The sequence below is a fragment of the Phacochoerus africanus genome, chromosome 7 (assembly GCF_016906955.1).
Source record: "Phacochoerus africanus isolate WHEZ1 chromosome 7, ROS_Pafr_v1, whole genome shotgun sequence".
Classification (NCBI taxonomy): Eukaryota; Metazoa; Chordata; class Mammalia; order Artiodactyla; family Suidae; genus Phacochoerus; species Phacochoerus africanus.
This window is the reverse complement of record NC_062550.1, coordinates 17117582-17143156: the sequence shown is the minus strand read 5'-3', so window position 1 is coordinate 17143156 and position 25575 is coordinate 17117582. Positions and strand designations below refer to the sequence as shown.

The 25575-nt window shown below is 58.9% G+C and overlaps 1 protein-coding gene across 2 annotated transcripts in view; it reads left to right on the top strand.

Moving 5' to 3' along the window:
* Nucleotides 1–960: 960 nt before the first annotated feature.
* KMT2D (lysine methyltransferase 2D) overlaps nt 961–25575 on the top strand; it is a 41397-nt gene continuing 16782 nt past the window's right edge. Inside the window, exons 1-36 of one of the 2 annotated variants that reach the window (XM_047786515.1) lie at nt 962–2154; nt 6396–6481; nt 6741–6867; nt 7044–7267; nt 7393–7502; nt 7678–7840; nt 8169–8334; nt 8434–8548; nt 8691–8848; nt 9054–9199; nt 9338–10242; nt 10297–11011; nt 11099–12207; nt 12678–12791; nt 13139–13249; nt 13771–13875; nt 15026–15207; nt 15361–15525; nt 15622–15731; nt 15828–15875; nt 16511–16732; nt 16944–17063; nt 17153–17257; nt 17486–17616; nt 17700–17847; nt 18046–18111; nt 18301–18411; nt 18597–18734; nt 18849–18933; nt 19164–19405; nt 19503–19576; nt 19791–19841; nt 19980–21791; nt 21898–22077; nt 22158–22294; nt 22520–24426. In XM_047786515.1, coding sequence (XP_047642471.1) covers nt 6433–6481; nt 6741–6867; nt 7044–7267; nt 7393–7502; nt 7678–7840; nt 8169–8334; nt 8434–8548; nt 8691–8848; nt 9054–9199; nt 9338–10242; nt 10297–11011; nt 11099–12207; nt 12678–12791; nt 13139–13249; nt 13771–13875; nt 15026–15207; nt 15361–15525; nt 15622–15731; nt 15828–15875; nt 16511–16732; nt 16944–17063; nt 17153–17257; nt 17486–17616; nt 17700–17847; nt 18046–18111; nt 18301–18411; nt 18597–18734; nt 18849–18933; nt 19164–19405; nt 19503–19576; nt 19791–19841; nt 19980–21791; nt 21898–22077; nt 22158–22294; nt 22520–24426 — 10351 coding nt within the window. In that variant the 5' untranslated portion in view covers nt 962–2154; nt 6396–6432. Of the gene's footprint in view, nt 2155–6395; nt 6482–6740; nt 6868–7043; nt 7268–7392; nt 7503–7677; nt 7841–8168; nt 8335–8433; nt 8549–8690; nt 8849–9053; nt 9200–9337; nt 11012–11098; nt 12208–12677; nt 12792–13138; nt 13250–13770; nt 13876–15025; nt 15208–15360; nt 15526–15621; nt 15732–15827; nt 15876–16510; nt 16733–16943; nt 17064–17152; nt 17258–17485; nt 17617–17699; nt 17848–18045; nt 18112–18300; nt 18412–18596; nt 18735–18848; nt 18934–19163; nt 19406–19502; nt 19577–19790; nt 19842–19979; nt 21792–21897; nt 22078–22157; nt 22295–22519; nt 24427–25575 lie in introns of both variants that reach the window. The other variant, XM_047786514.1, reaches the window with a different exon arrangement.

The window sequence follows — 25575 nt, the reverse complement described above, 5'->3', positions numbered from 1 at the left end:
ATTTAACACACACACACCCCAGGAAAAACATTGGTTTGAATCATGCATGGCTCAACTTCTCACTAGATGTGATTCGTTGGGCAATTTTACCTATTTTAGCCTCAATCTCTTCACACGGCCATAGTTCCACGTAATTCATAACGAGGGTGAAGAATGAGAAGATATAAAGTATCTAGCACATTGTTAATTTGTCTCCTCTTATCCATGCCGTGGTTACAGCTAATGCAGAGAAGTTATTCCAACCCCTTTTCATCCAGACTAATGGGGGAGGGGTGCCTGCAAGTTGAGTGTTTTGGGATCTTGTCTAGAGTAACAGTATTGTGGCCAGGTAGCAGCAAGGCTCCAAGTTACATCCCCTCTGTTTACTAAAAAAGGGGACATAGGCCCTGAAGATCCGGAGAGAAAGACTAGAGGTGCGAGTGGGAGCACCCGGGAAACTCTACATTTATGTTTTGATGGGGGAGGTGATTGTGGGGGCACTAACAGTCCTCTTTCCTCTCGAGAGGGTTTGAGAGCCAGAAGGAACGACCAGGCACTCGATCCGCTTTCCTTTGGGCCCCCGAACGTGGCAGGAACCCACCCTTTGCAGCGCCAGGCGCCGTGCCTCACTTTCTCCATTTGCGGACTCCAGTTCCCAGGATGCAGAGCAGCGGCCAATCTCCTGGCTCTTCTTCCATCCCCCTCCCGGGGAAGATTGCCCCTGGCCGAGGCAAGGGGCAGTTGGAGTCTCAGGGGCCGAAAACTCCGGGAAAACGGAATTAGAAAGTGGCCAGAGCCCTAGTTTCACTAGCCGGGCGGTAAAAGAGGCAGTTCCAGGACCGGGGCGAAGAGGAGGGGGGCTTCATTCCCACGTGTCTGCACAGCGGCCGGCCCGGCGCGGTCGGGGTTAACCATTGGCGGAGGGATCCCTCAGCGTGTGCGTAGAACTGCAGAGTCACAGCCTTTCCTCCGAGAGGGCTGGATCCCTCCGCCGCTCCGCTCCAACACAAAATAGGGCCGCGTCTTCTCCTTTCTCCCCCTTCTCGAGTGGGGTTCCCCAGGCAAAAGGGCCCCCAGGATCTCGCGCCGGAGGCTTCCTGAATCTCCACGACCGCTGCCGGGATCTCGGGCCAGGAAATAGCCCCTTCGCAGGAACCACCCTACCGGCCGAACAGGAGGCGGAGGGGGGGAGGCGGAGCGGCGCCGCGCTGCACTACTTTCCTCTCCGGTTGCAAATGGCTGCCTCGTTCCCCACTTTCCGCTCAGTTTCCTGACCCCCCGGCGCCGGGAGCCGGGGTTGGGCCATGCACCTCTAGGCCCCCCGCGATCACAGCCAGCCGGGGGTCGAGGGGGTGCCGCCGATCAGAGCCGGCCAGGCCGGGGGCGGGGCAGCTCCCGAGGCCAGAGGGAAAGGGAGGCGAGCGCAGGGCCTGGAGCGGCCGGAGGGGAGCGGGCAGAGGGCTCGCACCGCCCGCCCCTTCCTCTTCCTCGCCCACCTACCCTCCTCCCTTCCCGGGGGGGAGAAGAAGGTGGGGTGCTCGAAGCCGCCGAGGGCGAGCGTTCGGGGTCGAGGAGCCCGGCGCTGGGTGTGTGTCAGGTTCAGCCCCGCGGCCCCGCCGGCTCCGCGTCGCCGTAGCTCGCGCGGCCCCGGGGCGCCGGCCCGAGCGGAGAGAGGGGCTCGGCGCTCCTGCGAGGGTCTCACGTTCCATCCGGGCCCGGCGCGGGCCGGCGCGGCATTCCTTCCGGGCTGCTGGGGAGGCGCCTCGACGTTCCATCTGGAGAGCCTCGACGTTCCGCCCGAGCCCGGCGCGGGCGGCCGGGGCGCTGGCCCGGCCCTAGGACTGAAAGGCCGCCGGGCGACGCGGATGCGGAGCCTGCTCGCCCAAGATCAAAGCCACCGGTGCTCTCTTTGTGTCCGCTCGGGATTCACCGCCCTGGGGCTGTCCATGGAAACCTAAACTGCTGGAACCCGAGGCAGAGAACCCCTCTTTGGCTTCTTGCTTTTTTTGGGGGGGGGGAAGGGTGGCCACTCCGACCTGGATTTACCGTTCTTGGCCCCCCTAAGCCCCCCCGTGCGGGGGGCGGCTGTGATCGCTCTGGCGGTTGGAGGTCGGGGAGCGGCCCGGGCTCTGGCCATGTTCTCGGATGAGGATTTCTGGATCGCCCTGTGAAGAGGTGAGTGAAGTCCGCCCGGCCAGGGCCCAGAATGGGTTGGACTGGGGGCATAGCCAGATGGACTATCTTGGCCGGAGCTGGCCTGTAGGTTGGAGAAAGGGGTGCCAGAGCTGAGGAGGGTTCCTTTGGCAGGGTCTGTCAAGGGAACCTGAGCCAGTCGCCAGGGCAGAACGGAGGCCTGGTGTCTTGGGGTGTGCCTCTTTAAAGACTGGGGGTTTGGGGAACCACGGGAGTTTGGGAACCTGGCCAGAAAGCCTCTCTGCCTGTTTATTTTTGTGTTGGGGGGAGCTCTACTAAACTAGGACCCAAGCCCTGATGCCAGCACCAATCCCAGTCAGCTGCTTCTCCTTCAGGGTTCCTTGTGGGCCTTGGGAATGGAACAACTTGGGAGCGGGGGTAGGGTGCCACTGCCAGGTCAGACTTACTGCCAGTTTGGACTTTAAGGTTGTTCTTGCCCATCCGGACACCCAGAGCAGTCTCTGGGAGACTCAAGGAACCCCAGATCCTTCACTAGGCCTTATACCCTGTGCACTGAGGAGAGTGTGTGGAAACTGACTAGTGCGATGAAGGGGGTGGCTGGGGCAAGGAGGAGGCGGGGCTGGGGGCAGCTCTGGCCTTGCTATTCAACTTTAAACTACCCCTGCCTGGCAAAGTGACCCCAGCGAGGCCTAGTGCTGTCTTAGGCTGCTTTGCCTCCCCTCCTCTCGGGATGGACGTAATCTCTTGGGGATTATAGAGGAGACCGTTGAGATTTGCTCCCTGCGAATGTGGGTTGCAAAAAATGGCTTTTGTCTCCCTCTTTCTTTGGGCCTGGTGTGGGGAGCTGGTGGCCCATAAGTCCCTGGCTAGTCCTGCAGGCCCCTCCCAGACCTCTCCAACCTTTTCCCATCAGGGAGTATTAACTGGCCCTCTGATCCTGTCCCAGCCCTGCAGAAGAGAGTGGCCTGTACCTCTCTGGAAGAGAAATGACCTGATCAGAGAGCTGTGTCTGCTGAAGCCAGTGTTTTCAGCCCTGGCAGGAGAGGTTGGGGAGAAGGGGTGTGTATATGATTGCATGAAGGGTGCAGAATGAGCCTCATGCCTCTGGGCCTTGGGCTGGGACAGCCCCTCTCACAGCTGTCATGCTGCCCAGCAGGGATTTGGCTGGTGTATTTTGCTTCCTCACTTTACCCCCTCCAACATACATCAGCTCTACCTCTTCGAGCTTGGTCTTGGGAAGGAGAAAATAGGAGTTTGCCCTTGAAAGATTTCTGGGTGGGAGCCCTGAGGTGAGAGGTGGCACAGGGGCGCTGCAATGAGGCGAGCTGTCACCCATGCCCTCTGCCCTTGCTTCCTATGGACGGTCTCTCCTGTTGTCTGGCCCTGAAGAACTTTAGGAGAGACCTGTCTTTGTTAGCTGTGGTTGACCCTAGAATGACCCAGGGGTAGTCCGGAGGGTCTGCAGGGCCACTGTTGCCATTTGGATTCCTCCCTGAAGGGCCAGCCCAAAATGGGGGTGGGGAGAGATGTGGTTTGATTCTCAGGCTGGGAACCAGGAAGTCCTGAGTCCTTCAGAAGAGCTGTTCACTCAAGGGCCTGCTTCAGCCTTTCACCTCTCCAAGCCTCCATTTCCCCTTTGGCTGGGAAAATGGAGTTAAAGCGTTGGGGCTGGGGGGGAGGCAGGGAGGAGAGTGCCTTGAGATGAATCCCTGCCTTTTTCCTTGCTGTTTTGGGCCTCTTAGGCCTAGGGTGAAGGGGTCCCAATGCAGTTTTACTCCCTAGATCTGTAGTTCTCTGGGACCCTGGTTCCCCCAGAGGAAGCCTGGCCAGGCTTTAGGCCAGTTTAGATCCAGGGTAAAAACCCTTGATGTGTATATGTGGTTTCTTGCTATGACTGATGGGACAAGGGAACCTGTGGTCTTTATCTGTTTGGATCTGTTCATGGGCCTGACAGCTGGGACTCAGCATCGGGGTGCAGGTGCCAGACTGCAGGGTAAGGAAGTGGGGCTTCTCGAAAGAGCCTCTAGATTCTTCTTGGTACAGCTTGGAGGACCCCCAGCCCTTTGCTTCTTGACCTTCTCATTCATGGTCCCATGAATGAGGCTCCAGCTTTGGAGGATGTTGGTAACTGTCTCGCAAGGCTAGACGAAGGTGGTTTCTGTACCTCCCAAGCAGTGCCAGCATTACCAGCTTGAGAGGGCTGCGCTCGGGGGAGGGCAGAGGAATTTGTCCCTCTGGCCTTGTGTGAGGCAGTCCTCCTCCCACCCACTGTACTATCACTGTTGCTTTTGATTTCTTGCTGTGTGTGACTCCTTTGGCTGCAACTTTGAGAGCACAATGGGCGGAAGACCTCGGGGACATGTAGTGGTAAGGTGTAGCAAAAGTCGCACACACGTTTAGGAAACTTTGAAGCTTTCTGGGTGTGGTCAAGCCTTGAATGACTGAATAGGCAGAGGAGCCTGGCTGGTGCCCTGACCTCCAACCCCTGCTTTCCATAGGTGGCTTCTAGGGGGGCTCCTTGAAGTTCCAGAGCAGCTTTTCTGTAGGCCGGCCAGATGGTCACCCTGCGTTCCTTTCAGGTGTGGTCGTGTGGCAGGTTTGGGAAAGAGATGATCTGGGAATAGAGATAACAGGCTTTCAGTTGATGTTTCACTTTACCAGTCTAGTTGACTCTAATAGGGTGAGGGGAAAAAGTCACATAAAATTTCCCTTCCCGTGGCATGTCCAGCCCATTGCCCATCTCTGGAAATGGAGTGTTAGCTCAGGGAACGAGGACTGATAATGTGGTTCTTAGGTAATTGATTTACGGACCCTGGGCACCTTGGAGGGTTCCCCACTGTCTCCTCTGCCCCGGTCACTCGACCTCAAGTGGCTGACTGGGGTATTTGGTTTGAGAAGAGAGGCTTGTCCTTACTGAGGCTTGTCCTTACTGTGATCCCTCTGGTTAAACAGGAGGAGTGGAAAAGGTGAGAGAAACATTTCTCAACCTTTAATTTTAGAGTTCTGTTTTAGGGATTCTCCTCTACCTTCTGTAGGAAAACTATACTTTGTTTCTCTGCTTAAGCCCTTGCCCTCCCACTAAGAGCTGTTGGCACCTGCTCCCTTCTGCTCTAGGACCCCTTTCCTCTTCCTCAGCTCGGTAATTCTTATTCTTTACTCCTTTCTCTCTCTCTCTCTCTCTCTTTTTTGCACTGTGTTTAGTTCCCTCTGAGGTTTAGGAAAATACACCCAAAGGTGTGGGTCTCAACCTTCTTAGGTGTAACTTCAGTATGTTTCATTCGGCTCTGGGCTAGGCAGGCGTGTGGTAGAAGAGGGGACCGTTACTCCCACCCCCACCCCCATAGTGTGTGTGGAAACCCTGCTTGACGGAAGAGGAAGGAAGCTACTTTGCTGTGTCCTGCCCGGTTTAGAACTCCAAGAGGCAGAGGGCTTCCTGAGACTACAACTCCCAGCATGCCTAGCCTCAGGCCTGGCTACACATGCTCAGTAACTCTTAAGGCCCACTTCGGTTTAACTACTAGGGACATCTGAGGAGGAAGGGCAGTTGGCGTTGCTAAGGGCAACGACCTGAGGCCTTCAGGCTGGGTGAGAGCCTGAGCTCAGTCAGGGCAGGGGCCAGGAGATGAGCCTGGGATGGATTTAGGTGGGCGGTGGGTGGACATTGGGGAGTTTCTTCTGCTGTGATTGAGACGTTCTGGTTGAAACCAGTGGAAGTGGGGGAGATCCATTCATAGCTGGGCTTTCGTTCCAGTAATGTGTTCTACATGCTGCAAGACCCCAGGCTTTGTCTCTGGGGGAGGGCTTTCAGCTAGACTCAGACTTCGTGGGTTATGACTACCCCTGGGTTGTCTCTGAAAGACCTAGGACGGTAGCCAACTTGAGACATGAGGAAAAAGTCCACGGGATAGTACTTACCAGAAGCCGAGAACTCGGTTATGAGGCAAAGGGTGGGGCTAAATGTAGGTCATATGTGCTTCTAGTTGGATGCTATTGTCCTGGGAACTCATGTGCAGGAGGTGGGAAGTGGGAAAGGGGAGTGGATCTGCTGAGGATCAGGTATGTATTTATCTGAGGAGGACGTAGGCAGGGGGATAAGGGTTGGGGGAGAAGGACTCCCCTGCCCTTAGTAGCAGAATTTGTAGGTATGGCTTTGCTTTGATTTCTGTAGGGTCTAGATAACATCAGCTGCCTTCTTGGGATTTGGGGAAAAGTGTTTAGTGGGGCGACTGACTAGACAAACAGATGTCTGTTGGCTCTGACAGGTCTCCCCGAGAGGGCCCTGCCCAGTCGGAGAGAGGGATGGACAGCCCGAAGCCGCCTGGTGAGGATAAAGATTCAGAACCGGCAGGTGAGTAGGGCAAATGCTGGGTTTTCTTAGCAGCTTCCTGTCCTTCCCAGGCCATCTTAGAATTCTGGTCCTGGCACAAGGACAGGAGCTAAGTCTGTCTAATAGACAGGTAATTGAAGGACTTTTTCCTTGGGACAAAAGTTGAAATGTCATCACTGTGACCCACCAAGGGTTTTGGATAATTTCATGGGCCTAAGGAGCAGACTAATCTCAAGTAGAGGATAATGGCTTATGCATGCTTCTCTGTCTGTTTATTCAGCTGATGGACCTGCAGCCTCCGAGGAGTCAGGCGCCACTGAGCCAGACCTTCCCAAACCACATGTGGGGGAGGTCGCTGTGCTCAGTTCTGGGGGTCCCAGGCTTCAGGAGCCTCCCCAGGACTGCAGGTAATTAGCTTGCAGAAAGGAGGTTATAAGGACACATGAGCATTGATTCGAGGGGCTTCAAGGAGGAGGATTTAAGAAAATGAGTGTTTGGGAAGCGTGGGCATGCCAAGTCATGGGGGCATCAGGGGTGCCTGTGGGCAGGGGCTGGCATGGTGCTGATGCTTGTGTGTTCACAGTGGGGGTCCAGTGCGGCGTTGTGCTCTCTGTAACTGCGGGGAGCCCAGTCTACATGGGCAGCGGGAGCTACGGCGCTTTGAGTTGCCATTTGACTGGCCCCGGTGTCCAGTGGTGTCCCCTGGGGGGAACCCAGGGCCCAATGAGGCAGCACTGCCCAGTGAGGACTTATCACAGATTGGTTTCCCTGAGGGCCTGACACCTGCCCACCTAGGAGAACCTGGAGGTAAGAGAAGGGAAGTGGGGTCGCAGACGTGGGCAGGGAAGGGGGTAGGGGCTGGGTGGTCCTGAACCAGGAATCATGTCCTTGTTAACGCTTTCCTTCCTGTTCCCCTCTTTCCACCTCTGAAGGGTCCTGCTGGGCTCACCATTGGTGTGCTGCGTGGTCGGCGGGCGTATGGGGGCAGGAGGGCCCAGAACTATGTGGTGTGGACAAGGCCATCTTCTCAGGGATCTCACAGGTGGGGCTGGGGCCAGCGGGTCGCGTAGGCAGAGGCAGGGTGGGCAGGGCTGGTGGGCTTCTGAGAATCGGGGTGGAGTGTAAAGGGCAGGGGGCAACCTGGGACAGAGCTAGTGCCCGACCTGTTGCTCCAGAGACGGCTGGCTAGCACTGAGGCTTTGTGTCTACCCTGGCAGCGCTGCTCCCACTGCACCAGGCTCGGTGCCTCCATCCCCTGCCGCTCTCCCGGATGTCCACGTCTTTACCACTTCCCCTGTGCGACCGCCAGCGGTTCCTTCTTATCCATGAAAACACTGCAGCTGCTATGCCCGGAGCACAGTGCGGGGGCCGCACATCTGGGTGAGAGTCCTGCCCTTTTGGACATGGGGCAAGCGAGGGGCCAGGCGGGCCTGGGGCTTTTGGACTCTGCAGGGCACTCAGAGGTCTGTGCTCTGAGTTGGCACCACTAAAGTAGATGCGGGCTTTGTGAGTGCCGGGGCTTTGCCTGTCTTGTTCACCATGGCATTTGCAGGGCCTAGAGCAGTGCCTGGCGTGTATTAGGGAGATACTTGGTAACTGCTCTTTGTTCATTCTGTATCCATGGAATGTCTGTTATGTAGACAGCACTGTGCTGAGTCCTGGAAGGAATCCATAGCTGACCTGTGTCCTCTGTCCCTTCCCACTGCAGAGGAGGCTCGCTGTGCAGTATGTGAGGGGCCAGGGGAACTGTGTGACCTGTTCTTCTGTACCAGCTGTGGGCATCACTATCACGGGGCCTGCCTGGACACTGCCCTGACGGCCCGCAAGCGTGCTGGCTGGCAGTGCCCCGAGTGCAAAGTGTGCCAAGCCTGCAGGTAAGAGTGGGAGGGCAGGAGCGAACCTCAGGCGAAGCACAGGTTACGGTTGAAGATGAGGGCAGGGAGGACCCTGTTATGTGCTCTGTGTCCCTGCAGGAAACCCGGGAATGACTCTAAGATGCTGGTCTGTGAGACGTGTGACAAAGGATACCATACCTTCTGCCTGAAACCGCCTATGGAGGAACTGCCTGCTCACTCCTGGAAGTGCAAGGTGAGCGTCCTGCGATCCCACCTCACTCTCCCCGGTTCCTCCTCCTGCAGCATCCCGAGTTTCTCTGTTCTGCTGGATCCTGTGCCCTCCTCCGGGCTCTGCTGTCTCACCAACGCCCGTTCTGCCTGCTCCATTCCTCTAGGCATGCCGGGTGTGCCGGGCCTGTGGGGCAGGCTCAGCGGAGCTGAATCCCAACTCTGAGTGGTTTGAGAACTACTCGCTCTGTCACCGCTGTCACAAAGCCCAGGGAGGACAGCCTGTCAGTTCTGTTGCTGAGCAGCATCCCCCTGTCTGTAGCAGGTGAGCGCTGTGGCCTGACAGAGATCGGGATGGGGGAGCAGAAGTCCTGAGGTTGGCCGGGGTTGTGTAAAAGCAAGCTGACTTGGGGAGGAGAGCCCTCAGCAGGGCGGTACCATCTGTAGCACTCGTGCCTCGCCCCAGCGTGCTCTCTAGGAGTCGATAGCTGACGAGAGCCACGGTGCCTGCTCCCCTGTACCCTCTGCAGATTCTCACCCCCAGAGCCTGGCGATACCCCCACTGATGAGCCCGATGCTCTGTACGTTGCATGCCAAGGGCAGCCAAAGGGTGGGCACGTGACCTCTATGCAACCCAAGGAACCGGGGCCCCTGCACTGTGAAGCCAAACCACTAGGTGAGTAGGGTTTGAGCGCCCCTGCAAGCAAGCCCCTTCTGTTCCTGTGGCAAGGGCCAGTCTCTGCTTTGCCCCAGACCCCGTGCTTTCTGTGGAGGCCAGCTGAGCTAGGTAGAGCATAGTGTGTTGTGTCTGCAGGGAGAGCAGGGGCCCGACTTGAGCCCCAGCTGGAGGCCCCCCTAAATGAGGAGATGCCACTGCTGCCCCCGCCGGAGGAGTCGCCCCTGTCCCCACCGCCTGAAGAAGCACCCACATCCCCGCCGCCTGAGGCATCACGCCTGTCCCCACCGCCTGAGGAATCACCCCTCTCTCCACCACCTGAGGAGTCTCCTCTGTCTCCGCCCCCCGAGTCATCACCTTTTTCTCCACTGGAGGAGTCACCCTTCTCTCCACCAGAAGAGTCCCCACCATCTCCCCCACTTGAGACACCTTTGTCCCCACCACCGGAAGCGTCACCTCTGTCCCCACCATTTGAGGAATCTCCCCTGTCGCCCCCACCGGAGGAATTGCCTACTTCCCCACCACCTGAAGCATCTCGCCTGTCTCCGCCACCTGAGGAGTCACCCATGTCCCCTCCACCTGAAGAGTCACCCATGTCTCCACCACCTGAGGCATCTTGTCTGTTCCCACCATTTGAAGAATCACCCCTATCCCCTCCACCTGAGGAGTCTCCTCTCTCCCCACCACCTGAGGCGTCACGCCTGTCCCCACCGCCTGAGGACTCACCCATGTCCCCACCACCTGAAGACTCGCCTATGTCCCCGCCGCCTGAGGTATCACGCCTCTCGCCCCTGCCTGAGGTATCACGCCTGTCCCCACCGCCTGAGGAATCTCCTCTGTCCCCACCACCTGAGGAGTCGCCCACATCCCCTCCACCTGAGGCTTCACGCTTGTCCCCCCCACCTGAGGACTCGCCCACGTCCCCACCACCTGAAGACCAACCTGCTTCCCCGCCACCGGAGGACTTGCTTATGTCCCTACCGCTGGAGGAGGCGTCCCTATCACCACTGCCTGAAGAACCTCGACTCTGCCCCCGGCCTGAGGAGCCCTGTCTGTCCCCTGCGCCCGAGGGGCCACGCCTGTCCCCTGCACCTGAGGAGCCCTGTCTGTCCCCTGCGCCCGAGGGGCCACGCCTGTCCCCTGCACCTGAGGAGCCCTGTCTGTCCCCTGCGCCTGAGGGGCCACGCCTGTCCCCTGCGCCTGAGGAGCCCTGTCTGTCTCCTGCGCCCGAGGAGCACTGTCTGTCCCCTGCTCCTGGGGAGCCACGCCTGTCCCCTGCGCCTGAGGAGCCGCGCTTGTCCCCTGCACCTGTGGAGCCGTGCCTGTCCCCTGCACCTGAGAAGCTGCATCTTTCTCCCCAGCCTGAGGATCCACATCTATCCCCCCAGCCTGAGGAGTCACACCTGTCCCCCATACCTGAGGGGCCTCAGCTGTCCCCCCAGCCCGAGAAGCCCCACCTGTCCCCCCGGCCCGAGGAGCCGCGCCTGTCTCCCCGGCCCGAGGAGCCTCGCCTGTCCCCCGGGTCTGAGGAGCCTCGCCTGTCCCCCCGGCCTGAGGAACCACGCCTGTCCCCCCGGCCTGAGGAACCGTGCCTGTCCCCTCGGCCTGAAGAGCCCCCTGAGGAGCCAGGCCTATGCCCTGCACCTGAGGAATTGCCCTTGTTCCTCCCACCTGGGGAGCCCCCCTTATCCCCCTTGCTTAGAGAGCCGGCCCTGTCTGAGCCTGGGGAACCACCTCTGTCCCCTCTGCCTGAGGAACTGCCGTTGTCCCCATCTGGGGAGCCATCTTTGTCACCTCAGCGGATGCCACCAGGTGAGGGGATGTTAGTACGTTCCTACTCTGGGACAGTCTTGCCTCTTTATGGCACGTCTAATCTAAGCGCCTCTCCTTTCCTTCCAGATCCGCTTCCTCCTCCGCTCTCACCCATTATCACAGCCGTGGCCCCACCAGCCCTGTCTCCTTTGGGGGAGTTAGAGTACCCCTTTGGTGCCAAAGGGGACAGTGACCCCGAGTCACCATTGGCTGCCCCCATCCTAGAGACACCCATCAGCCCTCCACCGGAAGCTAACTGCACTGACCCTGAGCCTGTACCCCCTATGATCCTTCCCCCATCTCCAGGTTCCCCAATGGGCCCAACCTCTCCCATCCTGATGGAGCCCCTGCCCCCTCACCGTTCTCCACTCCTCCAGCATTCCCTGCCTCCTCCAAACTCTCCTCCTTCCCAGTGCTCTCCTCCTGCTCTGCCACTGTCCGTTCCTTCCCCGCTGAGTCCCATGCAGAAGGTAGTGGAGGTCTCAGATGAGGCTGAGTCACAGGAGATGGAGACGGAGAAAGCCCCGGAGCCTGAGTGCCCGGCTTTGGAGCCCAGCCCTACGAGTCCTCTCCCCTCTCCCCTGGGGAACCTTTCCTGCCCTGCTCCCAGCCCTGCCCCGGCCCTGGATGACTTCTCTGGCCTGGGGGAAGACACGGCCCCTCTGGATGGGACTGACACTCCTGGTTCACAGCCAGAGGCTGGCCAGACCCCTGGCAGCTTGGCTAGTGAACTTAAGGGTTCCCCTGTGCTCCTGGACCCCGAGGAGCTGGCCCCCGTGACCCCTATGGAGGTCTATGGCCCAGAATGCAAGCAGGCGGGGCAGGGCTCACCATGTGAAGAGCAAGAGGAGCCAGGTGCCCCAGTGGCCCCTACCCCCCCTATTCTCATCAAATCCGACATCGTTAATGAGATCTCCAATCTGAGCCAGGGCGATGCCAGTGCCAGTTTTCCTGGCTCAGAGCCCCTGCTGGGTTCTCCCGACCCTGAGGGGGGTGGCTCCTTGTCCATGGAGCTGGGGGTATCTACAGACGTAAGTCCAGCCCGAGATGAGGGCTCCCTGCGGCTTTGTACCGACTCGCTGCCCGAGACTGATGACTCGCTCTTGTGTGATGCTGGGACTGCTGTTGGAGGAGGCAAAGCCGAGGGGGACAAGGGCAGGCGGCGCAGCTCTCCAGCTCGTTCCCGCATCAAACAGGTGAGGGGCTCTCCAGCCCCTGGATGTGTTCCATGTCATGCCACTGTTTGAGGCATGGTTCTGTGTAACTACTACCCTCCCACCTGGCTTATTGAATCCTAGACTCTCAGAGATCCTTGAGTCTGTCTTCTCATTTTACTAAGGAGAGTACTGATCCCCAGAGGGGGTGGTGACCTGTCTAGGTTCATGGTTACTCAGTCTTAGAATTGGGACGAGAAGCTCAGGTCTCTCATTCCAATGTATTTTTTTTCATTATACCCCTTTGGCCACTCTTCTTGGAAGAGGGGGAGTGGTTTGGGCTGGAACTACCTACCTCTTGCTGTCCGAGAGCGTGGCTTTTTCCCAGACCCCGACTGGGACTCTTGGGCTTTGTTAGCTGCCGTGCTTTGTCCCCTTGTCTTGTCTCTTCCCCGCAAGCCTGTGAACCCAGCCCCCGATTTCTCCTGTAATTATCCTCTTCCCTCATGCAGGGTCGCAGCAGTAGTTTCCCAGGAAGACGCCGGCCACGTGGAGGAGCACATGGAGGACGTGGGAGAGGACGGGCCCGGCTCAAATCAACTACTTCTTCCATTGAGACTCTGGTAGTAAGGAGAGGCCGCCCTTCCCCCAAACATGCTTCAGCTGGCCCCTTCAGGACTGAAGGCCCTTTACGTCCTGCCGGTCCCCTGCACGCTCACCTGCCCGCCTGCTAGCCCAGGGCCTGTCTGCCTATGTCCGTCCTCCTTCTGTCCTCCTGGCCCCCAGGCTTCTCTGAAATCTGATGTCAGGCTGAGGCTCAGTGTGGGAGCTGGGGTGTCCTGCTTCTTAGTCCTGGCTCCTGGCCTTCATCTTGGCCGGGGGTTTATGTCGCCTTCCCCCAGCACCAAAGAGGAAAGCAGCTTGCTTGGGGTGGATTTAGCTGCCTCACTTTCCACACCTCTCTGCCTGTAAGGTTGCTGATATCGATAGCTCTCCCAGCAAGGAGGAAGAAGAGGATGATGATGACACCATGCAGAATACCGTGGTTCTCTTCTCCAACACAGACAAGTTTGTCCTGATGCAGGTACTGTGCCTGACTTGTGTCGTCCCATCCTCAGCAGTGAGACCTTGCAGACTGAACGTGTGTGTTTTGGTGGGAGGGTAAATGGGGAGAACCAGGGACCTACTTCTGGGGATATCAGAGAATGAACTTGACCCTGACCTGGGGGCTAAGGATGTAGCAGTGAAAGAGGCAGAAATGGTTTCTGCCCTATCGATGCTTGTAGTCTAGGGAACGTGAGTCGACTTGAAGCCATGGAATTTTGTCACGGGTGTTATTCTCTCATCCTGACTAGTCTTTACCCATCTGTCTTAAACTTCTCATTCCCTTTACTCATATCAGGTTGTATCATTTCAAAGTATGATGAGATGAGCAGGCTAGGCAGGAGCAGGGCCCTGTGATGGCTCACCGTGTGCTAAGGCTGGGGACAGGCTTTTGGTTCTCTGCCTCCCTCCTCTCAGATGAGTGTCGTCATCAGTTACCGGGACTGGGTGGTGTTGAGGATACTGGGTTGGACATCTGGCTTTCCGTGTGTGTTTCCCCAGGACATGTGTGTGGTATGTGGCAGCTTTGGCCGGGGGGCAGAGGGCCACCTCCTTGCCTGTTCCCAGTGCTCTCAGTGCTATCACCCTTACTGTGTCAACAGCAAGGTGAGTGCAGGGCCCACCTTGCCCTGGGGGGGGGCGGCAGGGGCGGTTGTTGCTTACCTGGGTCCCTGTCCTGGCCATTCTCCTTAAAGCAGCCATTGGTTGTGGAAGTTGTTCATCAGTCATAGTGTTTGTCAAATTCATCTTGGGAAAAAGTGCTCTGGAAACCATAGTGGGCTTTACAAGTTTCTTTGTGGTAGATGGTGATTTACTGGTATAATTCAGTCTGTAGTACAAACTATTGAGAACTTTACTGGTAGAAAACATGATATGGTTTGGATATAAAAATGTAAAATCAGAATCAAACATATGTCCTGGAGTTCCTGTCATGGCGCAGTGGAAAAGAATCTGATTAGGAACCATGAGGTTGCAAGTTCGATCCCTGGCCTCGCTCAGTGGGTTAAGGATCCAGTGTTGCCCTGAGCTGTGGTGCAGGTCGCGGACGCGGCTCGGATCTGGCATTGCTGTGGATATGACGTAAGCTGGCAGCTATAGCTCCAATTAGACCCCTGGTCTGGGAACCTCCATATGCCACAAGTACAGCCTAAAAAGACAGACAAACAGGCAAAACAACATACGTCTACAAAGAGAAAACAGTGTTTTTATTTTTGGTTGAATTGGAGCTGGAATAGGCCCCAGCCACGGCAATGCCAGATCCTTATCCCACTGAACCAGGCCAGGGATCGAACCCACAGCCTCACAGAGATAATGTCAGGCCCTTAACCCACTGAGCCACAATGGGAACTCTGATCAGTCATTTTGGCATTTTCATTAATGTTAATTTAGACCTTGTCCACTGCTAACATTCACTAACTTGCACCGGTAGCAGGTTCTACGTATTGAAGAAAAACTAGGGAAATATGACCCAATTCTCTTCTCAGTCTTTTTGGAGACTTGGTTAGTGAAAGATGGTAACGAGGCAATGGCCAGGTGAGGCTATCCGCTGATCAGCGGAGATCCCTAGAAGCCCTTAGTTTAGAGCTGCTGTTTTGGGGGTGAAGGTGCTCTGCCTAGCTTCCTTATGCTCAGGTGGAGGTCTAGCCTGTGTCCTGGGGTCCTCCAGCCCCCCGCCCCATGTAAGTCCCATCCTCCCCTGAGAGGTCTGTCCTGCCCTCTGCGTCACCCCCTGAGGAATTGCCACCTCCTGCCCCAGATCACCAAGGTGATGCTGCTAAAGGGCTGGCGTTGTGTGGAGTGCATCGTGTGTGAGGTGTGCGGCCAGGCCTCAGACCCCTCCCGCCTGCTGCTCTGTGATGACTGTGACATTAGCTACCACACGTACTGCCTGGATCCCCCACTGCTCACCGTGCCCAAGGGTGGCTGGAAGTGCAAGTGGTAAGGGGAGCGGGATCTTCAGGGGGGCCTGGGTCTGAAATGTTACAGCAGGTGTGGTGTTGAGTACATGGCAGAGGCTGGGTTTAGGGGCCAGCACGTTGGGGTGCCTTGAGTAGGTAAGGTGCTGAGGGCCTGTCTTTCCACTGCCACCAGGTGTGTGTCTTGTATGCAGTGTGGGGCCGCCTCCCCTGGCTTCCACTGTGAGTGGCAGAATAGTTACACACACTGCGGGCCCTGTGCCAGCCTGGTGACCTGTCCTATCTGTCACGCCCCGTACGTGGAAGAGGACCTCCTGATCCAGTGCCGCCACTGTGAACGGTGAGGGTGCCCCTTTCTCCCCACATAGGCCCCCTCTTCTTCCCTGTTCTCGGCCTTGCGTTGTCTTGGTTTATCTGCTCCGTCTCCTTCTCCTAGGTGGATGCACGCTGGCTGTGAGAGCCTCTTCACCGAGGATGACGTGGAACAGGCGGCCGATGAAGGCTTTGACTGTGTTTCCTGCCAGCCTTACGTGGTAAAGCCTGCTGGTGAGTACGAGGGGCTGGGGAGAGAGGAGGAGGCAGGGCAGGGGTGCCTGGCTTTGGGACAGGGCCTCCAGCCGCCTTGGTTTGTCCTCTCCACAGCGCCTGTTGCACCTCCGGAGTTGGTGCCTATGAAGGTGAAAGAGCCAGGTGAGTCACCGGGCTTCGAATGCCAAAGCCGGAGACCTTAGACACTTAGTCCCGCTCCAGCCCAGCTTCATTGGCTCATTTCCAGAGGAGGGAACTGAGACCCAGGGGGGTTGTGTAGCCTGCCCAAGGTCACCCCATGGGTTAGTGGTGAAGTTATGACGAGAAGCAAGACCTCCAGTTTCCCAGGCGGAGCTCTGTCCACCAGGCAACATGGCCTGTGCTCTGCGGGGATCTCAGGTCCAGAGAGCGCAGAACACAGCTCTTTGTCCTTAGTGAAGGGGCCGGGGCTATTCCTCCTCCATCATGCCGTGGGCACTGCTCCTGGCATCTGGGGCACTGTGACCTGACATTTGCCAAGTAGGGGCCCTCTTGGCCCCGGCCAGCTAGAGAACCTGTCTCATGAGCCGAGGGTTAATCACAAGCGGAGTCAGGCTTCTGCCGCAGCAGCCTCTCCGAATCCCCCGGGTCCCTGGTGGAGAGGGCGGGCCTCAGCCGGTTCCCATTGGTCATCTGTCTTCTCCAGCCTCAACTTCAGTGTGTCTCTTTTGTCCCAGCTAGGGACTTAGGCCAGAGCTTGGACTCGCGGGTTCCCTGGGGCCTCCATCAGGGGTCCCATGCTCTTCCTCTTTGTGCAGAGCCCCAGTACTTTCGCTTCGAGGGTGTGTGGCTGACAGAAACAGGCATGGCTGTGCTGCGCAACCTGACCATGTCGCCCCTGCACAAGCGGCGCCAGCGGCGAGGACGGCCTGGCCTCCCAGGCGAGCCAGGGCTGGAGGGTTCTGAACCCTCAGATGCCCTTGGCCCTGATGATAAGAAGGATGGGGACCTGGACGCTGATGAGCTGCTCAAGGGTGAAGGTCAGGCTGGGGCATCTCCGGGAGTGTCAGTGTAGTGGGAGCATGGCCGTGAGAGTTGAATGTTGGGTGGGGACAGCGCTGTCACTCCCAGTCACCCTCAAGCCGCTATTGGTCTTGTCTAGATGGCTCTCTGTTCTCAGGTGGCAGGATGACGGAGTTAAAGGGGTCCATACCTCTGACCTGCCTCTCCCTCTCCTGTCCCCATGTGCAGGTGGTGTGGAGCACATGGAATGCGAAATTAAGCTCGAGGGCCCCGTCAGCCCTGATGGAGAGCCTGGCAAAGAGGACACCGAGGAGAGCAAGAAACGCAAGCGCAAACCCTATCGGCCTGGTGAGGCCCTGGGATGCGGAGATGGGGTGGTGAGGGACGGCTCGCCAGGTCCCGGGCAGCCTCTCAGCCTCAGCTCTGCCTCCCTTTAGGCATTGGTGGTTTCATGGTGCGACAGCGGAAATCCCACACACGTGTGAAAAAGGGGCCTGCTGCACAGGCGGAGGTGTTGAGTGGGGATGGGCAGCCCGACGAGGGTGAGACGGGTGAGGGCTCCAGCGGGGCCTGGGAGAAGGTGGGGACTCACAGGACCTCTGGGACACTGCCAGGGAGGCCTGGGGCAGGGGAGCTCACTCAGGGAGTGAGGAGGGCAGAGGGCCCAGCTGGCACTGGGGAAGAGAGTAGGCAGAAAGCGTTCCCAGGCCGAGTTGGGAGCAGCGTGCCCAGCAGGCCCGAGAGGCTGACACCTTCCGTTCTGTCCCCAGTGCTACCTGCCGACCTGCCTGCAGAGGGCCCTGTGGACCAGAGCTTAGCTGAAGGGGATGAGAAGAAGAAGCAGCAGCGGCGAGGGCGCAAGAAGAGCAAACTGGAGGACATGTTCCCTGCTTACTTGCAGGTGGGCCTTCGGCTCTGAGGGGCCAGGACAATGTCTGCCTGCAGGGCAGGAAGGAGCTGGTTTCTCCCTGACTCCTCCCACAGGAAGCCTTCTTTGGGAAGGAGCTGCTGGACCTGAGCCGGAGGGCCCTTTTTGCAGTTGGGGTAGGCCGGCCCGGCTTTGGACTAGGCGGCCCCAAAGCCAAGGGGGATGGAGGCTCAGATAGGAAGGAGCTCCCGACCTCACAGAAAGGTCAGTCCTGTGGGGGTGAGGTGGTCTGAAGGGGTCCAACTTCCCTCTGTGCTTAGAAGCTGGTAAGAGTATTTGGTGGGAAATGGGCTGGTCTCCAAGGGTTGAGGGTGGGCTAATGGCCCTGGCCTTGGAGCTGGGGGCCTGTGCTGGGTGTCAGATACAGGGCATCTCTGATGGAAGTGGGAACTGTTGTCGTAGGAGATGATGGTCCAGATGTTGCAGATGAAGAATCCCGTGGCCCCGAGGGCAAGGCTGATACGCCAGGTGAGGGCTGCTGGGAGGACTGGCTGCTGTCTTTGTTTTGCTTCTGTCAGCCCGTTCTGCCCCTGAGCACCGTCCGGGCCGGTCTGTGCTCAGGGGCACCGAACTGTCCTGTGCCCTTCTGTGGTTCAGGAGGCTGGTGTGGTCCCTCCGTGCTGCCTTTGACTGATAGGTTTCTCCTGGCAATTGTAGGACCTGAGGATGGGGGCGTGAAGGCATCCCCAGTGCCCAGTGACCCCGAGAAGCCAGGCACCCCGGGTGAAGGGATGCTTAGCTCTGACTTAGACAGGATTCCCACCGAAGGTGAGGCTGTGACCTGCGTTCCCGGTGTAAAAGGGGCTTCTGTGGGAGAAGGAGAGGGTCCTACCTGTGGGAGTCTCACCTCCTGCTTCTCTGGGCACCTTCCCTGTTCATGACCATTTTAGCCCCGTGGTGTCCCTTCGACTCCCCAGTCTTGCTCAGCTGCATCCTTCATCAATCCCTTACAGAGCTGCCCAAGATGGAATCCAAGGACCTGCAGCAGCTTTTCAAGGATGTTCTGGGTTCTGAACGAGAGCAGCATCTGGGGTGTGGAACCCCTGGCCTAGACGGCAGCCGTACACCGCTACAGAGGCCCTTTCTTCAAGGTTGTCTGGATGCGGGTGGTTGGAGTGGTTTGAGGATGGGGTGGGTGGGTATGGCCAAGCCCACCCCCAGGATGGGCCGCTTGCTCCCTTTCTCTGATCCCGTGCCCCTCGTAGGTGGACTCCCTTTGGGCAATCTCCCCTCCAGCAGCCCAATGGACTCCTACCCGGGCCTCTGTCAATCCCCATTCCTGGATTCTAGGTTGGTATTTATGCTTAATCTCCAGGGGCAATCCCTTCCTTGCAGCTGGGGTCATGCTGAGGGAGGGGACCTTGGCCTCCTGGGTGCTGCTGTAGCAACACATCCCTCTGCTCCTCTGTTAGTGGCCATCCTCTGCTGGGGCAAGGCAGTGGCCTGGGGACTCTGGGCAGTTTGTCTGGGGTGGGGCTTGGCACCCCTGCCCTCTGTGACTCTCTGCCCCTGCGCCCCAGGGAGCGCGGGGGCTTCTTTAGCCCGGAACCCGGTGAGCCAGACAGCCCCTGGACAGGCTCGGGGGGCACCACGCCCTCCACCCCCACCACCCCCACCACAGAGGGTGAGGGCGACGGGCTCTCCTATAACCAGCGGAGTCTTCAGCGCTGGGAGAAGGACGAGGAGTTGGGCCAGCTCTCTACCATCTCACCTGTGCTCTATGCCAACATTAACTTTCCCAATCTCAAGCAAGATTACCCAGGTACCTATGGGGCGAGGGCAAGGGAGACAGCCTGGTCACGTGGCAGGTGCAGGGGTTGCCTGCCAAGTCTCCTCTGACACGGTCTCTCTGCCCCCAGACTGGTCTAGCCGTTGCAAACAAATCATGAAGCTCTGGAGAAAAGTTCCAGCTGCTGATAAAGCTCCCTACCTGGTGAGAGAGAGGGAGCCCGGGTCAGTGTGGGAGCGGAGCGAGGTGAAGGGGGTGTCTTTGGGAAACGCACCTCGGCTCTTTCCATTTCCCACTCGCAAGGCACCTGGGCCAGTAGGGATTAGCTGGTTGGTAGGGACTGTGGGTGACAGTGTGAGGGATGAGGGCTGGGCGTGAGATGGAGTCGTAGCCTGAGGTCACATCCTCTCTTCCTCAGCAAAAGGCCAAAGATAACCGGGCAGCTCACCGCATCAACAAGGTGCAAAAGGTGAGTGGGAGCCAGGCTGGCCCGTGCCATCCAAGTCCTGTAGTGGCGGGGGCAGGGGGGGGTGCCTCTCTGAGGTGGTGGGGACCTAGGGCCTGCCCACAGCAGCCTCACTGCTCTGTGTCTGGTCTCCCCCTGTAGCAGGCTGAGAGCCAGATCAACAAGCAGACCAAGGTGGGCGACATGGCCCGTAAGACTGACCGACCGGCCCTACATCTCCGCATTCCCCCGCAGCCAGGGGCACTGGGCAGTCCTCCTCCTGCTGCTGCCCCCACCATTTTCATTGGCAGCCCCACTCCCCCCGCCGGCTTGTCTACCTCTGCGGATGGGTTCCTGAAGCCGCCGGCGGGCACGGTGCCCGGCCCCGACTCGCCCGGTGAGCTCTTCCTCAAGCTCCCACCCCAGGTGCCCGCCCAAGTGCCTTCGCAGGACCCCTTTGGACTGGCCCCCGCCTACGCTCTGGAGCCCAGCTTCCCCACGGCACCGCCCACCTATCCTCCCTATCCCAGTCCAACCGGGGCCCCCACACAGCCCCCGACGCTGGGCGCCTCATCTCGTCCTGGGACTGGCCAGCCAGGGGAGTTCCACACCACCCCGCCTGGCACCCCCAGACACCAGCCTTCCACGCCTGACCCCTTCCTCAAACCCCGATGCCCCTCACTGGACAACCTGGCTGTGCCTGAGAGCCCAGGGGTAGGGGGAGGCAAGGCTTCGGAGCCCCTCCTGTCGCCCCCACCTTTCGGGGAGTCTCGGAAGGCCCTGGAGGTGAAGAAGGAAGAGCTTGGGGCATCCTCTCCTAGCTACGGGCCCCCAAACCTGGGCTTTGTCGACTCACCCTCCTCAGGCCCCCACCTGGGCGGCCTGGAGTTAAAGGCACCCGATGTCTTCAAAGCCCCCCTGACCCCTCGGGCATCTCAGGTAGAGCCCCAGAGCCCGGGCTTGGGCCTAAGGCCCCAGGAGCCACCCCCTGCCCAGGCTTTGGCCCCTTCTCCCCCCAGCCACTCGGACATCTTTCGCCCTGGCCCCTATCCTGACCCCTATGCCCAGCCCCCACTGACCCCTCGGCCCCAGCCCCCACCCCCTGAGAGCTGCTGTGCCCTGCCTCCTCGCTCACTGCCCTCGGACCCTTTCTCCCGAGTGCCCGCCAGTCCCCAGTCCCAGTCCAGCTCCCAGTCCCCCTTGACACCCCGTCCTCTGTCTGCTGAGGCTTTCTGCCCATCCCCGGTTACCCCTCGCTTCCAGTCCCCCGACCCTTATTCCCGCCCACCCTCACGCCCTCAGTCCCGGGACCCGTTTGCCCCATTGCATAAGCCGCCCCGCCCCCAGCCCCCTGAAGTTGCCTTCAAGGCTGGGCCTCTAGCCCACACTCCGCTGGGGGCTGGGGGCTTCCCAGCAGCCCTGCCCTCGGGGCCGGCAGGCGAGCTCCATGCCAAGGTTCCAAGTGCGCAGCCCCCCAGTTTTGCCCGGTCCCCTGGGACAGGTGCATTTGTGGGCACCCCTTCTCCCATGCGTTTCACTTTCCCTCAGGCGGTAGGGGAGCCTTCCCTAAAGCCCCCCGTCCCTCAGCCTGGTCTCCCTCCACCCCACGGGATCAACAGCCATTTTGGGCCTGGCCCTACCTTGGGCAAGCCTCAAAGCACAAACTACGCAGTAGCCACGGGGAACTTCCACCCATCGGGCAGCCCTCTGGGGCCCAGCAGCGGGTCCACAGGAGAGGGCTATGGGCTGTCCCCACTACGCCCCCCGTCGGTCTTACCACCACCTGCACCCGATGGATCCCTGCCCTACCTGTCCCATGGAGCCTCACAGCGGGCAGGCATCACCTCTCCTGTTGAGAAGCGAGAAGACCCAGGGGCTGGGATGGGCAGCTCTTTGGCAGCACCTGAACTTCCAGGGACCCAGGACCCAGGCATGTCCGGCCTTAGCCAGACAGAGCTGGAGAAGCAACGACAGGTGAATTGACATCCTGGAGCCAAGCCCCCCGCCCCCGCCCCCCCGGAACTCTGCTGCTTTTGTGCCAGCACTTTGGACTTACCCCACTTCTCTGTCCTCTGCACAGCGCCAGCGGCTACGGGAGCTGCTGATTCGGCAGCAGATCCAGCGCAACACCCTTCGGCAGGAGAAGGAAACTGCCGCAGCTGCTGGAGCAGTGGGGCCCCCGGGCAGCTGGGGTGCGGAGCCTGGCAGCCCTGCCTTTGAGCAGTTGGGTCGAGGCCAGACCCCCTTTGCTGGGACTCAGGTAGGTGGAGCGGCACAGGATGGCGGACCCAAGATTCTCCTGAAGGTGGCCCCAGCTTCATCTACCCCTGTCTCTCCTAGGACAAGAGCAGCCTCGTGGGGTTACCCCCAAACAAGCTGGGTGGCCCCATCCTGGGGCCAGGGGCTTTCCCCAGTGATGACCGACTCTCCCGGCCACCTCCTCCCGCCACCCCTTCCTCTATGGATGTGAACAGCCGGTGAGGCTCCGGGGGAGTCCCTGGGGGGAAATCAAGGGAACAGATTGTCCCACCATCGTGTGCGCCTCTGATCTCGGGTCTCTAATCCTTCTTGGGTCTTGTTTTTTCTTGCCCATTCCCTCCCGCTCACCACATTAACTCCATCCTTCTTTAGGGCAGCCCGTGTTCTACCTCTTTTTTTTTTTTTCCTAGTTTCACCTTACTGACCACTCTGTATTCTTCCAGGCAACTGGTAGGGGGCTCCCAAGCTTTCTATCAACGAGCGCCCTATCCTGGGCCCTTGCCCTTGCAACAGCAGCAGCAGCAGCAACAGCAACTGTGGCAGCAGCAGCAGCAACAGGCAACAGCAGCAACTTCCATGCGACTTGCCATGTCTGCTCGCTTTCCGTCAACTCCTGGGCCTGACCTGGGCCGCCAAGCCCTAGGTTCCCCCTTGGCGGGAATTCCCACCCGCCTGCCTGGCCCTGGTGAGCCAGTGCCTGGTCCACCTGGTCCCGCCCAGTTCATTGAGCTGCGGCACAATGTACAGAAAGGACTAGGACCAGGGGGGGCTCCGTTTCCTGGTCAGGGGCCCCCTCAGAGACCTCGTTTTTACCCTGTAAGCGAGGACTCCCACCGACTGGCCCCTGAAGGGCTTCGTGGCCTAGCAGTCCCAGGCCTTCCTCCACAGAAACCCTCAGCCCCAGCCCCACCGGCCCCTGAACTGAACAACAGCCTCCATCCAGCGCCCCACGCCAAGGGTCCCAACCTGCCTGCTGGCTTGGAGCTAGTCAGCCGGCCCCCATCCAGCACTGAGCTGGGCCGCCCCCCTCCTCTGGCCCTGGAAGCTGGGAAGTTACCGTGTGAGGATCCTGAGCTGGACGATGACTTCGATGCCCACAAGGCCCTGGAGGATGACGAGGAGCTTGCTCACCTGGGCCTGGGTGTGGATGTGGCCAAGGGAGACGATGAGCTGGGCACCCTGGAAAATCTGGAGACCAACGACCCCCACCTGGATGACCTGCTCAACGGGGATGAGTTTGACCTGCTGGCCTATACTGACCCTGAACTGGACACTGGGGACAAGAAGGACATCTTCAACGAGCATCTGAGGCTGGTGGAGTCAGCCAATGAAAAGGCTGAACGGGAGGCCCTGCTGCGGGGAGTGGAGCCAGGACCCTTGGGCCCTGAGGAGCGCCCTCCCCCGGCTGCTGAGCCCACGGAGCCCCGTCTGACATCAGCGCTCCCTGAGGTGAAGCCCAAGGTGGAGGAGGGTGGGCGCCACCCTTCCCCTTGCCAGTTCACCATCACCACCCCCAAGGTAGAGCCAGCACCTGCCCCCACTTCCCTAAGCCTGGGGCTGAAGGCAGGACAGAGTGTGATGGGCAGCCAGGACACTCGGATGGGCACGGGACCTTTTTCCAGCAGTGGGCACACAGCTGAGAAGGTCCCCTTTAGGGCCGCAGGAGGACCACCAGCTCACCTGCTGACCCCCAGCCCACTGAGTGGCCCGGGAGGGTCCTCCTTGCTGGAAAAGTTTGAGTTAGAGAGTGGGGCCCTGACCTTGCCCGGCGGACATGCATCTGGGGACGAGCTGGACAAGATGGAGAGCTCACTGGTAGCCAGCGAGTTACCCTTGCTCATTGAGGACCTGTTGGAACACGAGAAGAAGGAGCTGCAAAAGAAGCAGCAGCTTTCAGCACAGCTGCAGCCTGCCCCGCAGCAGCAGCAGCAGCAGCAGCAGCAGCAGCAACAGCAGCAGCAGCCGCATTCCCTACTGTCCACCCCAGGTCCTGCCCAGGCCGTGTCTTTGCCACATGAGGGCTCTTCTCCCAGTTTGGCTGGGCCGCAGCAGCAGCTTTCCCTGGGACTTGGAGGTTCCCGGCAGCCCGGCTTGGCCCAGCCACTGATGCCCACCCAGCCACCAGCTCATGCCCTCCAGCAGCGCCTGGCCCCGTCCATGGCCATGGTGTCCAACCAAGGGCATATGCTAAGTGGGCAGCATGGGGGACAGGCAGGCTTGGTGCCCCAACAGAGCCCACAGCCAGTGCTGGCACAAAAGCCCATGGGTACAATGCCACCTTCCATGTGCATGAAGCCGCAGCAGCTGGCGATGCAGCAGCAGCTGGCCAACAGCTTCTTCCCGGATACAGGTAACCTCAGCTGGAGGCACTGGCTCAGTTACTCAGGGGTGGTCCGTGTTACCACTAGATGCTCACCGAGGTTGCAGACCCAAGAAACTCCCTAGCTGAGGGAGATGGGACGCAAAGAGCTTTTGCTGGGTACCGTACTAGTGCTGTAGGCAGAAGCACCATAGCTGGTAACAGAGAACAGTGCCCGGCATGTAGCAGGCATTCAGCTATTTGAATGAATGGAATGGATGCGTGAAGCCTGATTAGCTGAGGCTTTGTAGCTGTGGTGAGACCCAGAGATGAGGACTTTGAGAAAAGCGGTGCAAGAAAAAGCAGTTGGGTTGGTGAAAAGACTTGGGAGACTCAGTGGCAGGAAAGCCGACAAAGCCGACAGGATGTATTTGGAGACAATGAGTGGAGTGGTAGGCTGGAGCAGGCCTTGTGGTGGGAAGTGCGTGGGCACTCACGTAACTTTGGAAAGGTACCAGGGCCCAGACTGAAGAAGACCTCAAATTATGATAGCCAAGCCCTGTGCCGGGCGCTTTACATTCATTGTCTAATCATCGCAACAAATTCATTGAATAGGGACTGTTATTCTCTTTGATTATGGAAAAGGAAACAAGCATGGAGGGTAGGTAACTTCCCCAGAATCACACAAGTAACAGCAGGAATTTGAACCCTGTTCCTCACATCCTCTTAACTGTTTTACTGCCTCAGAATAATCAGTGAGGGAGTTTGGTTAGTTCTCTTCAAAGTAGGGAGTCAGAAGTTTTCTGAGCAGGGGAGATATAGACAATGTACAGGATTTTAGGAAGATTGAAGTTTTTGGTGGCTGCTTGTTCCTTTGTGTGTGTGTGTGTGTGTGTGTGTGTACGTGTGTACGTGTGTCTTTCTTTTTAGGGCTGCACCTGTGACATGTGGAGGTTCCCAGGCTAGGGGTCAGATCAGAGCTACACCTGCCGGCCTACACCACAGCCACAGTAATGAAGTTTCTGAGCCGCATCTGAGACCTACACCACAGCTCCCGGCAACACCAGATCCTTAACCCACTAGCGAGGTCAGGGATCGAGTACTAGTTAGATTCATTTCCACTGAGCCACGACAGGAACTCCTGTTCCTTTTTCTACCCAGCATTCTGGACAGGCAGGAGAGTGGTCTGTAGGTGAGGCT